This window comes from Symsagittifera roscoffensis, chromosome 3 (genome assembly GCF_963678635.1).
Source record: "Symsagittifera roscoffensis chromosome 3, txSymRosc1.1, whole genome shotgun sequence".
NCBI classification, from domain to species: domain Eukaryota; kingdom Metazoa; phylum Xenacoelomorpha; order Acoela; family Convolutidae; genus Symsagittifera; species Symsagittifera roscoffensis.
Window position 1 is genome coordinate 20,295,677 of NC_087064.1, and position 15,800 is coordinate 20,311,476.

The following is a 15,800-nucleotide window of genomic DNA, read 5'->3' on the forward strand; positions in this document are numbered from 1 at the left end:
GAGGACCACCCGAGTCACCTGACACATAATAAGTTGACATAATTCTTTGTAAAAAATATAACTAACAATAAACTGAAAATCTACTCTAAATTGCTTATTTACTATTAAGTTAAAAATGTTTTCAAAATATAACCAGAAAATGATCATCCATGCTTAGAATTATTTTTTCATCAAAAAGCTGCTTGAAATAATTGACCAAAAACATGTGATCAATATCTTCCACACATGCAGAGTAAGATAACTAGCGATTAATATGTTAACATCAGGTCAGTGTAATCAAATTTTGAACATGCCTTTGCAGGTGTCTCTTCCGCCTGTGTCTTGTGTGCAGACGTAGCTCCCTTTTCGGAGCGGAATTGCCAGGGTAAGCTGTCTCACACATGACCGCATTCACCTCAGTCAACGCCACTTTCTGAAGAGGCGATGGTTTTATAATACTTTGGCTTACAATCTCTCGAATTGATCATCGTTTTTTCTAGCTATTCAACACGCCACCTGATTATATGATGTATTATCTGACGGGTCTTTTTGCTTATACCCCCTAAAGGATGAAAATTGAAAATAAAAACTTTCGTTACAAAATCATTACGAGGCCAAACTTTGTATTTTGTGAAACGTAAGTGGATTCGACAACAGACTGAAAACAGATTTGTCACGGAACGTAATGCGACAACTCACTACAAAAAGACAACTCGCATTGAAAGACAAACTTGCAATTTACTCACACGCCGCGGTCGCAACAACGTGTTGCGAGCTTGCCAGCAGAGGGTAGGACTTTATACGAAATTTAGAGCCGGTTATCGCCGCAAAGCGGCGAAGCGCGCGTAGCGCTCCCCACCAGTGACCCTAAACCGAGAATAACAAATTTCCAACTAGCTCCAAAAACTTGCGAATTGTCGCTTTCCTTAATCTTTGCGAGTTGTCTTTTGTTGCGAGTTGTCGCAGGTACCGTTTCAGAATCCGCTAGCATTGCAATTTTTCTTTGATCTTCTTTGCTGTTTTGGATTCCACAGAACACATAGTTGAAACACTTTTTTGTTCGAAATCACTCCAAAACCTTCGAAATCACTCCAACAGAATTTTGCGGAATCCGGGACAGTTTTTTGAGTCCTCAGCCAAATAAGAATATATGATGAAAAATTTAGTTACGATTTCCTGGAATCCGCAAACTTTAAGTGGAGCCTGCAAATTGGAAGAGGAATCCGCAAATTGTAAGCGGAATCCGCATAAATTTGCGGAATCCACTTACTTTTGCGAAATTTGCTTACATTCGCGGAATTTAAAATGTAGCTGTAATGGTTCGATGCCGAATCTGCAACAAAACTAACGTGGCCACAAAATTTGTATCACAGGTATTTGTGCGCGGGATGGATCCACAATAATTTTAAAGTGGAATACACCTACGTTCTGAAACATGTTTAGAGATTTTTTTAGATTCCAAGTGACTTACAAACACGAAATTGAGCGCCTATTCAGTGCACAATCGTTAAACGGCGATTGAGCAAGCGATTGGACTCTTTATTTGTGAAATTTGTATGACGAAAATGGCAAAAAAAAAGGGAAATGGACCTGTGTGAGCCTCAATTAGAAAAAAACAGGGAAATGGACTTGTGGTGAGCCTAAATAAGATCTTAGTATTATTGTTCCAGTTTTGTATGTAAAAGCTTTTGACTTCGACTTTTCAATATTTACGATCTGGCGTCACTTAAAAATAGATTACTTGGTGGGGAAAGCTCGTGGGAAGAGTGACAAACCTCCGGCAATAAAAAGTTTCAGTTCCATTACCATTAAAAGGGCACCACATCATACCCTGACCTAAATACTGGTTGTGAAAAATAGCTAAAATGGATGTACTTAACAGTTAATAACTTTCAAGAAAGAGCGGTAATTGTTAAGCAAATCCAAACAAGACTGCTTTTTTGCAGATACAAGATACGAAATTTAGACCCGGTTATCGCCGCAAAGCGGCGAAGTGCGCGTAGTGCTCCCACAAGTGACCCTAAACCGAGAATAACAAATTTCCAACTAGCTCCAAAAACTTGCGAGTTGTCGCTTTCCTTAATCTTTGCGAGTTGTCTTTTGTTGCGAGTTGTCGCGGTACCGCTTCAGAATCCGCTAGCATTGCAATTTTTCTTTGATCTTCTTTGCTGTTTTGGATTCCACAAACACATAGTTGAAACACTGTTTTGTTCGAAATCACTCCAAAACCTTCGAAGTCACTCCAAGACAATTTTGCGGAATCCGGGACAGTTTTTTGAGTCCTCAGCCAAATAAGAATATATGAAAAAAATTTAGTTACGATTTCCTGGAATCCGCAAACTTTAATTGGAGCCTGCAAATTGGAAGAGGAATCCGCAAATTGTAAGCGGAATCCGCATAAATTTGCGGAATCCACTTACTTTTGCGAAATTCGCTTACATTCGCGGAATTTAAAATGTAGCTGTAATGGTTCGCTGCCGAATCTGCAACAAAACTAACGTGGCCACAAAATTTGTATCACAGGTATTTGTGCGCGGGATGGATCCACAATAATTTTAAAGTGGAATACACCTACGTTCTGAAACATGTTTAGAGATTTTTTTAGATTCCAGTGACCTACAAACACGGAATTGAGCGCCTATTCAGTGCAAAATCGTTAAACGGCGATTGAGCAAGCAATTGGACTCTTTATTTGTGAAATTTGTATGACGAAAATGGCAAAAAAACAGGGAAATGGACTTGTGTGAGCCTCAATTAGAAAAAAAACAGGGAAATGGACTTGTGTGAGCCTAAATAAGATCTTAGTATTATTGTTCCAGTTTTGTATGAAAAAGCTTTTGACTTCGACTTTTCAATATTTACGATCTGACGTCACTTAAAAATAGATTACTTGGTGGGGAAAGCTCGTGGGAAGAGTGACAAACCTCCGGCAATAAAAAGTTTCAGTTCCATTCCCATTAAAAGGGCCCCACATCATACCTGACCTAAAAACTGTTGTGAAAAATAGCTAATATGGATGTACTTAACAGTTAATAACTTTCAAGAAAGAGCGGTAATTGTTAAGCAAATCCAAACAAGACTGCTTTTTTGCAGATACAAGATACGAAATTTAGACCCGGTTATCGCTGCAAAGCGGCGAAGTGCGCGTAGCGCTCCCACAAGTGACCCTAAACTGAGAATAACAAATTTCCAACTAGCTCCAAAAACTTGCGAGTTGTCGCTTTCCTTAATCTTTGCGAGTTGTCTTTTGTTGCGAGTTGTCGCGGTACCGCTTCAAAATCCGCTAATATTGCAATTTTTCTTTGATCTTCTTTGCTGTTTTGGATTCCACAAACACATAGTTGAAACACTATTTTGTTCGAAATCACTCCAAAACCTTCGAAATCACTCCAACACAATTTTGCGGAATCCGGGACAGTTTTTTGAGTCCTCAGCCAAATAAGAATATATGAGAAAAATTTAGTTACGACTTCCTGGAATCCGCAAACTTTAAGTGGAGCCTGCAAATTGGAAGAGGAATCCGCAAACTGTAGGCGGAATCCGCATAAATTTGCGGAATCCGCTTACATTTGCGAAATTCACTTACATTCGCGGAATTTAAAATGTAGCTGTAATGGTTCGCTGCCGAATCTGCAACAAATTTAACGTGGCCACAAAATTTATATCACAGATATTTGTGCGCGGGATGGATCCACAATAATTTTAAAGTGGAATACACCTACGTTCTGAAACATGTTTAGAGATTTTTTTAGATTCCAGTGACCTACAAACACGAAATTGAGCGCCTATTCAGTGCACAATCGTTAAACGGCGATTGAGCAAGCGATTGGACTCTTTATTTGTGAAATTTGTATGACGAAAATGGCAAAAAAAAACAGGGAAATGGACGTGTGTGAGCCTCATTTAGAAAAAAACAGGGAAATGGTCTTGTGTGAGCCTAAATAAGATCTTAGTATTATTGTTCCAGTTTTGTATGAAAAAGCTTTTGACTTCGACTTTTCAATATTTACGATCTGACGTCACTTAAAAATAGATTACTTGGTTGGGAAAGCTCGTGGAAAGAGTGACAAACCTCCGGCAATAAACAGTTTCAGTTCCATTCCCATTGAAAGGGCACCACATCATACCCTGACCTAAAAACTGTTGTGAAAAATAGCTAATATGGATGTACTTAACAGTTAATAACTTTCAAGAAAGAGCAGTAATTGTTAAGCAAATCCAAACAAGACTGCTTTTTTGCAGATACAAGATACGAAATTTAGACCCGGTTATCGCCGCGAAGCGGCGAAGTGCGCGTAGCGCTCCCACAAGTGACCCTAAACCGAGAATAACACATTTCCAACTAGCTCCAAAAACTTGCGAGTTGTCGCTTTCCTTAATCTTTGCGAGTTGTCTTTTGTTGCGAGTTGTCGCGGTACCGCTTCAGAATCCGCTAGCATTGCAATTTTTTTTTGATCTTCTTTGCTGTTTTGGATTCCACAAACACATAGTTGAAACACTGTTTTGTTCGAAATTACTCCAAAACCTTCGAAATCACTCCAACACAATTTTGCGGACTCCGGGACAGTTTTTTGAGTCCTCAGCCAAATAAGAATATATGAGAAAAATTTAGTTACGATTTCCTGGAATCCGCAAACTTTAAGTGGAGCCTGCAAATTGGAAGAGGAATCCGCAAACTGTAAGCGGAATCCGCATAAATTTGCGGAATCTGCTTACATTTGCGAAATTCGCTTAAATTCGCGGAATTTAAAATGTAGCTGTAATGGTTCGCTGCCGAATCTGCAACAAAACTAACGTGACCACAAAATTTATATCACAGATGTTTGTGCGCGGGATCGATCCACAATAATTTTAAAGTGGAATACACCTACGTTCTGAAACATGTTTAGAGATTTTTTTTAGATTCCAGTGACCAACAAACACGAAATTGAGCGCCTATTCAGTACACAATCGTTAAACGGCGATTCAGCAAGCGATTGGACTCTTAATTTGTGAAATTTGTATGACAAAAATGGCAAAAAAAACAGGGAAATGGACTTGTGTGAGCCTCAATTAGAAAAAAACAGGGAAATGGACTTTTGTGAGCCTAAATTAGCTCTTAGTTTTATTGTTCCAGTTTTGTATGAAAAAGCCTTTGACTTCGACTTTTCAATATTTACGATCTGACCCCACTAAAAAATAGATTACTTGGTTGGGAAAGCTCGTGGGAAGAGTGACAAACCTCCGGCAATAAAGAGTTTCAGTTCCATTCCCATTAATAGGGCACCACATCATACCCTGACCTAAAAACTGTTGTGAAAAATAGCTAATATGGATGTACTTAATGGTTAATAACTTTCAAGAAAGAGCGGTAATTGTTAAGCAAATCCAAACAAGACTGCTCGTATCAAGGCGAAGCCCTGAATGTTCCGACTGACTCTTGAGGTCTATGGAGCATTAATAACATGAAAAATTTATTATAATAAAAAAAAACAATTTTTTTTAGTTTGAGATTTTTTTTGTGAAAGTCATCCCCCACACGCCAGTTAAAGTACGAAGTGATAGTTTTTGCTCCCAGAAACAAATCAGTTACGCCAAATAGCCTGCTTCAACCAATTTGAAACGATTTCTAAGACGGATTAAATCTCCGCTTACGAATTAATAGCGCGAAGTATAGCGCGCGTTAATTGTCCCAAATTGGCCAAATTGCCAATCTTTAAACTCCCATAACTTTAAGAATAACGATCACAGGTAAAATATATTTTCAAATTCAAGCTCAGGATAACAATATCTTTTGTATGATATAAAAACATTCCGTCAAACATAGCTAGTTAAAAAGTCGAAATTTGTCTGAAGAAAAAAAAACCCACCCCGAGCACAAATATTCCCGAGCCCACCCCGAGCACACGAAAGTCAGAACAATTTTGCGGAATGCGGGACAGTTTTTTGAGTCCTCAGCCAAATAAGAATATATGAGAAAAATTTAGTTACGATTTCCTGGAATCCGCAAACTTTAAGTGGAGCCTGCAAATTGGAAGAGGAATCCGCAAACTGTAAGCGGAATCCGCATAAATTTGCGGAATTCGCTTACATTTGCGAAATTCGCTTACATTCGCGGAATTTAAAATGTAGCTGTAATGGTTCGCTGCCGAATCTGCAACAAAACTAACGTGGCCACAAAAGTTATATCACAGGTATTTGTGCGCGGGATGGATCCACAATAATTTTAAAGTGGAATACACCTACGTTCTGAAACATGTTTAGAGATTTTTTTTAGAATCCAGTGACCTAAAAACACGAAATTGAGCGCCTATTCAGTGCACAATCGTTAAACGGCGATTGAGCAAGCGATTGGACTCTTTATTTGTGAAATTTGTATGACGAAAATGGCAAAAAAACAGGGAAATGGACTTGTGTGAGCCTCAATTAGAAAAAAAACAGGGAAATGGACTTTTGTGAGCCTAAATTAGATCTTAGTTTTATTGTTCCAGTTTTGTATGAAAAAGCCTTTGACTTCGACTTTTATATATTTACGATCTGACCTCACTTAAAAATAGATTACTTGGTTGGGAAAGCTCGTGGGAAGAGTGACAAACCTCCGGCAATAAAGAGTTTCAGTTCCATTCCCATTAATAGGGCACCACATCATACCCTGACCTAAAAACTGTTGTGAAAAATAGCTAAAATGGATGTACTTAATGGTTAATAACTTTCAAGAAAGAGCGGTAATTGTTAAGCAAATCCAAACAAGACTGCTCGTATCAAGGCGAAGCCCTGAATGTTCCGTCTGACTCTTGAGGTCTATGGAGCAGTAATAACATGAAAAATTTATTATAATAAAAAAAAAACAATTTTTTTTTAGTTTGAGATTTTTTTTGTGAAAGTCATCCCCCACACGCCAGTTAAAGTACGAAGTGATAGTGTTTGCTCCCAGAAACAAATCAGTTACGCCAAATAGCCTGCTTCAACCAATTTGAAACGATTTCTAAGACGGAATAAATCTCCGCTTACGCGTTAATAGCGCGAAATATAGCGCGCGTCATTGTCCCAAATTGGCCAAATTGCCAATCTTTAAACTCCCATAACTTTAAGAATAACGATCACAGGTAAAATATATTTTCAAATTCAAGCTCAGGAGAACAATATCTTTTGTATGATATAAAAACATTCCGTCAAACATAGCTAGTTAAAAAGTCGAAATTTGTCTGAAGAAAAAAAAAAACCACCCCGAGCACAAATATTCCCGAGCCCACCCCGAGCACACAAAAGTCGGAACAAAATTTTTCTCAAGTATTCTCTGCGCGCTTGTTTGAAATGAATGTTTTTATCCTGCATTTGTTCTGAATTAATACATGCTTGGGGAGGTTACTTAGGGGGTGGTTGTACGGTTGATCCAGTTAGTCAGAATTTTCGACCAGTCAAAATACAGCAAAATCCGAATTTTAAATACAACTCTCTAGTGCTAACTTACTGCTTTTATATATAGGGGTGCCAATTCTCTAGTAGATACGATAAGGAGGACGATTGTTAAGTAGATCCGCTAATTTGAACACAGCAACCACCCGGGTTGACCTCCATAGACCGAAAATGCTAATCATACAATATCATACACTTAGTCTATGGAAAAATGCTTGCTTGTCATACAAATTTCATACATTTTTGCAAAATGGGTTTAATCGAATTTCAAAGGTATTTTATAGTTGTTTTGGTATCGAGAAATTGGCATCTCTTCATAACAAAAAAGGAAAAAAAATATTATGAAAAAAATGCTAACTATACAATTTCCATATATGGAAATTGTATGATTAGAATTTTTAACAAAACTTTTTTTTGTGAAAAAAAGCTTTGAACAATCAATTCAACTGCTGGCAAAACATTTAAGCGTTTTTTGGGCTGCTACGACTGAAAACTTTGTTTTTTTAAATTTTTGTTTTCTGAAAAAAAAATAACTAGTCATACAATTTCCATATATGGAAATTGTATGACTAGCTTTTTTTTGATGGCGACTACAAAAATTTTTTGTGTTTTTTTCAAGCGCAAATTGATTTTCGTATTCAAACAAACATTTTTTGAAAAAAAAATTGCTTGCAAAATTTAATTTTTTGTGTGTATAACCTAGTCCTGGATATACTAATATTGGATTTTTTTTCCTTTTCTCTTCATAACTTTTTTCAAAAACGCTTAAAACTCCTCTTTCTTTTGTATGACATGTTTTGTATGCCTTGATCAATGTCTGGTTATTTAAAAATTCAAATTTTGGAAATAATCATCTTTGAAAATTATTGCCAAAAATTAAAAGTTCATTACTTTCGTTATATTAGTTGTCTGAGACAGAAGTAACACATATCAGACTGTTTCCAATGCATTTTTAATGCGAGACGGCCAAACCGTTGGTTACTGCGTGTGAGTAATCAATGTTTATGTCATTTGTGTTCGGTTACGAACACAACCAAAAAATTTTGAGAAATTAAAATGTACAAAATCAATATTTTTGGTTTATGGAAAAATGCTAGTCATACAATTTCCATATATGAAAAAATACTAATCATAGACCTTTCATTCAATTTTCTGTACGTATGGAATTGTATGGAAAAAGTATGACTAGTATCCCGGGCAATTCGTCAATTAGCGGCTCTGTTCTAATTGAATATATTCAATGCCGAGATGCGGACTCACCATGAGTGTTATGGCCTTGGTCTGTCTGACCCCATCTGTGTATCCCAGTCCCACAGCCATCAGAGAATTGCCTCTGCTGTTCGCCGTGAAGCCAGTGCACGGTTCCAGTGCCTAAAACAATTTTTTCAGCTGCTCATATATAAGACTATCTAGTGATCATTGCTAATTGTCGCTTTTCCACGTTTCCTTAAATTTTGCGCGTTGTCTTTTTTGTTGCGAGTAATCTTTCGTTGCGTTTTTTGCTTTGAAATTAGCGGTTCATGTCAAAATCCAAAAATCGTCAAGCCGACAACAAAAAAAAGCTCAAGAGTGTCAATAATTTTTCTCAAAGAAAAATATTTAAAAAAAGCAAAAAAAAGATAAAGCTGTATGTTATTTCACTACCAAGAAAAATCAAGAAAATTTGTATAATTGCTTCTGCCAAGAATGAAAACATAAACAACAACAGAGTTTCAAAAGAGTCAATGTACGCAAGGAAACAGAAAAAAAAACTGATTTTTTTTTTAAATTGAAAATAATTTGGTCTTTGGCTGTCACGAATAATTTAAATTAAGAATTTTTGTCAAAATTAACTCAATGTAAGAAAACTGGATAAATTAACAGATACTAAAATCCACTTTTCAACAAAAAATGATTTTCTTCGTGAATTGTACACTTTTGCTGTTCGAGAGTGAAGTTTGCCTTCCTTTCTACAGAAGAAATGAGCTGAACTTAAAACTGTAAGGCTTTTTTCTAAAAAATCACATCGACCTATATAAAAATCTTCACTACGTGCATTAAATCTAAAGCGAACAAACTACCGGGAGGCTATTTTTATAAAAAGTGAACCATATGACGAAATAATTTTAAAAAAAAAGGAGAATAGTTAGAAATTACTGTTAGCTGAGAAAATGGTGCACAAAACAGACGTCAAAAACTACAGAAGTTGAAACATTTAATTACTGAAAACAAAAATTGCTTTTTGTCTATAAACCTAACAATTGGACAAACATTTTCCTCGCGTTTTGTTTGTTTCGTAACTAATTACGATTCTTGGCTGAAATTTTGAAATACTCAATGGCTGAATTACTCATTCACGATTGGATAAAAGTTAATTTCTTATCAATTAACCGCTCCGTCAAAAAGTATTACGCCAAAATACTCGATGAAAAATGCGTCCTGAACTTTAAAGCAAAAATTAAAAGCGCATTTAGAAAAACTTTTGCAATATTTTTCACTATTTAGACAAATTTTGAAAATCAAACGTGTTTTTCAACAAAAAATTTTCATATCTCGAGAAAAAGCTGGACACCTTGAGCTCAAAAATATAAAGATTTTTTGCATTCAGTTTTAATATAGTTTTGATTGTTTGGCAGTTGCGAATTTGGCTTTTTTCTGGACTAATGTTTGAGCGCTAAAGTATATCTTTAAGCGCGAAAACGTAAGTGTGAAATCCATGAGCGTGGCATTTTGTCCCGCAACCAAAATTGATCCAAAATGTTTTAATTTCCTTTATAACTCAAAATTTAATCTTTTTGTTCTGAATTTTGATGAAAACGGTATAATTACCTCGAGCAATTTTGCTTGGGTTTTCTTTTTAAGCTTGGGTCTTTTATTCAGTCTTTTTTTGGCAATCGAAACAATAGTTTTTTTTAAAAAATAACTTTATGCCCTATTGGAGATATTGACTAACTGAAATTAAATTTGAAGATGTTTTACCTCCAAATATTTTTTTGCAAAGTTGTGAAAATTTGAAAATAGCTTATTTGGCCATGCTCTGGACTAATTTATGTAGATTTTACCCATAATGTTGAGCGCGTAACGCGAAGTATTTATGCGTGGTGAATTATCCCGCACAATAAAATCGTTCCAAATTGAATTGAGGCTAGCCATTCAGATCGGTCGAATCTGATTATTTTGTACAAATCAACATTTCACGTTTTGATATTGTCCAAAATTTATAGGTGTCCAATATTTTTTTTCCAAAAAAACTATTCTATATGGATTAAGAGAAAGTCAGAACATTCAGGGCTTCGCCTTGATATACAAGCAGTCTTGTTGGGTGCTATGCATCAGCTGGGCCCAAATGAACTGAATAATTTAAAATAACAACAAGGACAGCCAGTTACTGTGCAACTAGCGCAGAATGTTCCGACCATAGTCTTTAAAAACTACAAGAAAAAAAACTTATCAAATTCTCTTATGGTTTTTTTTTGATTTTTTGAAGTATTTGATTCTCAAGATGGTATTTAAAATTTTAAAATCTCCAAAATTAATTTTTTTTTCTTGTAAAAAAAAGCATTTTTCCCGACAATAGGAAAGTGTTTTCAATTGTTTAATGTTGTTCGAATCAAGACTCCTCCCCATTTTCAAGGGTCGGAACAATAAATTGTGAATCAATTTACCTGCTGACATTTTCAAAATCATGATTTTGTATTTTATACAGAAATCAACGTTCTTATCTGGTTAAAATGTAATTGAATTACTTGACCATGTTGGTGGATTTTTTGTAATAAATCCAAGATTAGCTGGAATTTTCATAAAGCAAAAAAAAAACTGAATTTTTTCTATGAAGCAACAGAATTGGCTCTATAAGCAGCAGAAATCGTTGGGGCCTGGCAGACAAAACGATTTATTCAAAACATCTATTAGCATCCCATTTGATTTCAACCAATCACAGTTGAGCACTAAATTTCTTTTTTAACAGTTTTATGTTTTCCAACTTGTGCGAAAAAGTAAAAAATCCAATCCCAAAATATTCAATTTTTTATTTGAAATTTTTTGAATTCAGAATTTTCTAAGCCCGCTGCTGCCATCTGTTGAAATTAGGACACTGACAAGTTTGTTTATTGCGGTTTTTTTCAAAATTCAAAAAGAAAAAAAGTGTGATAAGTGTGATAGTTATTCTATACCTTTCTGTACTTGTCAAAGTGTATCATGGAAGAGAGTCTTAGCACCACGAAGTCGTATCCAATGATGGGGTTTCCCCTGTACTGGTCCAGATATTGGAACTGCATCACAGAGTGCTTCTGCGACTTTTTAATATCGACCTGTGTAGTTTTGGTCAGTGTGAAGTCACCTGATAACAGTTTAAAACTGACATTTACAACAAAAAGTCAACAAATATTTTTTAGCGTTTTTTTTTCTATTACATGCTTATTTTTCTCAGTTATACATACTTTTTATAATAACGCATACTGACAACAAGTGCCCAAAATTTCCAAATCAGAAGTTCCAAACCAAAAGCGACCCTAGGATTAAATACTTCATCGGTTCTGCTCGCCCACTGATCATGATATTTATTCATGATCAATGTTAGTTCAGCATTGTCTATATTTTAAAAAACATGCGGATGTTAACGGTGGATTTCATTTTTCATCTGATTAACTACGAAGTATAATTTGCCACAGAATACGAGTTTTGTGATAAATTATACTTCACAGTTAATAAGATCAAAATCTAATGAAGTTGTCTTAACTAGATAACAAAGAGCAGTTGTTTTTGAAAAAGACGCGATATCTTAGTCGTTGAATTTAATGACCGATCCAGATCTTTTCCCAGGGAAACTATTTGGTTTACTTTTAACTAACCAAAACTTTTTTTTTCATTAAAATTCCATTGGATTTTGCTTGGCTTTGTCTGTGTTTAATTGTACTAACCAGTGCGCACTTCGATCTGGCCCGGCTGGAACCACTTCATAGCGTTGTCATTGAACACACAGTGGGCGGCTGTCACCACCTCCAGAGTGTTGATTATCGTCCCACCACAGTAACTGTTTCATACATTAACAATTCAACATGTAAAATGGCACAATGGTATCCCACAATATCTACGCTAAAAATTATTTGTTCAAATTTGAAAAAAAAAAAATATTCGTAATGATTAACTACCATTTTTCAGAAGGACAAAGTGATAATTCTCTAACCCATAACTAACCAATTGAAAAATCAGGAACCCCCCCCCCCCCTCACCACGGCAGCAGGTCAACATGCAAAATGCTGATTTGGTTTTTACTTGATTCTGCAGTAATGTAAAAAAAATCTGAAATTAAAAATCTTTGCTCCGACCGCGTCTGACGTCATGATGACAGACTGAAATAATTATGGCGTATAGCGAGTTAATTTCCACCCGGGTTTGGGTCATCTGAAGGAAAAATTCATACGGCCTCAAATATCCTGTTGGCCGTGATTCGTTAGCCGTGATTCGGTTTTTTGTTGAAACTTGCCTCGGTATCACGAAAAAAATGGTCTGAACATTACATTTTGGTAGTTGACTAACTTCATCAGGGGAGTGGGTGAATTTTGTTTTACGAAACCACGCCCAATAAGTCTAATTTAAAAATCTTTTTAATGTAGCAGTTCACTTTTCTCATCTTGAGTTCCCACATATCATAATTAGCGCAGGATACTGTTCTCATCTTACCGTTTGTCTATTATCACTCTGGCGTAGAAGGCGTAGTCAGTCACTCGAGCCTTTGAACCACCTAAATAGAACAGACACTTCCATTGTTAGTTGTATCAAATCTGGAATGAATGTGAGTGTTTTCATTGGGACAATTGATTTCTCCCATATGACTGTCAACAAAACTTCTCGTCGACCTTTTCTATATCAATCAAATTGATGTTCCGAGCTCTTCTAAAACGCTAGTTGCCCCCTGTATACCTTAATTTTTGCACTTATAATTTTAATGGTAAAGAATCGAAACTACGGACCTGTGATTCTGTCTCCTGCTGTGATGTTACCCATTGATATGTTCATCCATAGTTCTTCTGTCGCATTAACTTTTTTGCTTGCATTTTTGTCAGTTGTCACTGACAATTCACCTGCAGTTAAACGCCAGCAGAACTAAACAATATACTAAACTCCGGCACACAATCAGAAAAAAAAATTACATTCATCCTTACTGAAAGCTGTTAATCTGATCCTTGCGTAGTTAATTTTTACCCTAATTTGCGAATGGCAAAAAAAATTATGTGATCATGAAAGTATTCCCGAAAATCAAATTATGGCTGAATTTGTTTAAAAAGTTTCATTTTTGCTTGCAACAATGAAAAATTATTTACAAGTGTTGACTAATAGACAAATTTTCCCATTCAAACATGGTGGATGATTTTGCTCACGTGGTACTTAGTTGTTATCTAAGTGTGGGCTTTGGTCGTTGATTTAATTTCAATACTTTTCAGGTTGATTAATAAAACATATTCACAAAAGATTTAACAAAAAAATGAGCGTCAGGAAGTTGACTTACTAAAATTATCGTAGAGATCGCAGAAGTATCCATGTCAAAAGCTGCAATGTTTTTATTTCAAACTAACCAAAACTAATTTTATCGTATGTCAAACAGTTTGTGAAAAGTCATAAATCAAAAATCAAAATTTGACCATTTTTTTTGTGAATTCGAAAAGAGACAGATTGACAGATTACCTGATATCCCTTACCGGTTACCTAACGTTGAAGTGGCAGCATGTCCCCGCCATTGATTAATAAGCTTCTAATAAGGAATATTTTAATGAATCATTTTCAATCTCGCATAAATATTTTAATTACTGAAATAATGCTTTGGGGACAACAGAAAAAAAACAAAAATTAACACTGTGTTAAATAAGTCATGATTTCATACAACTTGAGCAATCGCTCATACAAGAATAGCCGGTTAACACAAGAAAATACAAGGATAGTTGGTTACCGAAGCATAGAATGTTCCGACCATAGTCTTAAAAAAATAAAAATAAACAGTTTTTTCGAAGTAGTGTAGTTTTTTTCCGGCGTGATGTGATAAAAGCAGCAGAGCAACAAACCTAAATATATGGAATTTTCCGCAGTCGTAGTAAAATAAGCGAATTGAAAAACAGTTTTGTAGAAAAATGATTAAAAAAACGAAGAAAAATTCAGAACTTTTTTTCAAATGTTTTTGCAGTTTTTTTTTTTAATTTTCGAGTTTTTTTATTTCAAAAAGGCACACAAAACTATAAAAAAACTAACGTTACTCAAGTAAAACTAAATTTTACGTTTTAAAATCAGTTGTTATTCCTTTTTAGCCATTAAAATAAACTAATGCAAATCTGCTCGCGTGCTTTATTTGCTCGAATTGAGACAATAAACTAAAGATTTCCAACCGGTTTTTCTCGACACCGTCATAAATTTGGTTTGAATCACAATTGTAAGGGCTTTAATATGATGCAATCTTAATTTCTCTCCGGTGATTTTTTGTTTTAGCGGGAAAAAAATAGAAAAAAGAAAAAACACGCCCGAATACAAATTTCTTCTTCCTTAAAACTTTTTCCATTTTGAGTTTAGATTAGCTAAATAGTAAAAATAAAGAGCTATAATGCACCAAACATATCACTTCGTGATGATAATTACGTGTGATAGGAAATTTTTCAAAAAGTACTTTCCTGAAAGATGTCCAGTTTTAAAAATTTAATTGAGTTTTTTTAAGCACTAATTACCGCAGACAATTAACAAATTGTCAAAATTTTTAAAAATTATTCTGGGTAAAATCAACTTTGTGTGAATGTTTTTCGTCTTTGTCATCCAAATAATGTTGAAAAAAAATTATATGGCAGAAAAGAATGATAAAAAAAATTGAATACAATTCGGTTTCCTGCGAGTTGCAGAGAAGACCCTAGTAGGCATTAGTAGGCTTTTCTTAGGCTTGTCTATTTGTTTGACTTTACCGCATTCTAGACTGAGCTACTCACATCCATTTCGTAGAACTGTTAGGTGGGTTTCACTATTGCAACAGAAATTGGCCAAGCTGTTGCAGAATTGAAGGTAGAGATCAAGTAAGATTTCACCCTCATGCGCTACTAATGTCGTAGCAGAAAACTGATTACTTGATCTGAATTTCTCAAAATGAACGCCTCACATCTATGCTGAGTATCTCAAAATTAAAAGCGCAAGATCAATTTCTCTAAACACTTATTCAAAAAATAGTGCCAAGCTGCGCTGCGAAAATTACAGAAAACTCAAACGCCTTATATTCTTTGAATTCCATGCATGATTCTGAAGAAAAACTAATTCTTCTTCCTTTTTAAAAATAACCAACAAAAAGTTGAAAAAGAAACCTGTATCAATATAATTTTTTGCTGGGAAACTAAAAAACTGAAGTTGATTTTTAAATTTGAGTGAAGGGTTTACCCGTACTCAATGAAAGGAGAAAATAATAGATTATAATGGATTTTATT

General features: G+C 35.2%; 2 protein-coding genes across 5 annotated transcripts in view; one reads left to right on the plus strand and one right to left on the minus strand.

Moving 5' to 3' along the window:
* LOC134841623 (achelase-2-like) overlaps positions 1-13,430 on the minus strand; it is a 16,860-nt gene extending 3,430 nt beyond the window's left edge. The window contains exons 1-6 of the mRNA XM_063857653.1: positions 13,326-13,430; positions 13,036-13,096; positions 12,273-12,385; positions 11,526-11,692; positions 8,635-8,745; positions 294-412 (exon numbers count right to left, since the gene is read on the minus strand). Coding sequence (XP_063713723.1) covers positions 294-412; positions 8,635-8,745; positions 11,526-11,692; positions 12,273-12,385; positions 13,036-13,096; positions 13,326-13,371 — 617 coding nt within the window. The 5' untranslated portion in view covers positions 13,372-13,430. The remainder of the gene's footprint in view (positions 1-293; positions 413-8,634; positions 8,746-11,525; positions 11,693-12,272; positions 12,386-13,035; positions 13,097-13,325) is intronic.
* LOC134842735 (WD repeat-containing protein 7-like) overlaps positions 1-15,800 on the plus strand; it is a 625,416-nt gene that overhangs the window by 481,077 nt on the left and 128,539 nt on the right. The gene's annotated exons all lie outside the window — the stretch shown is intronic.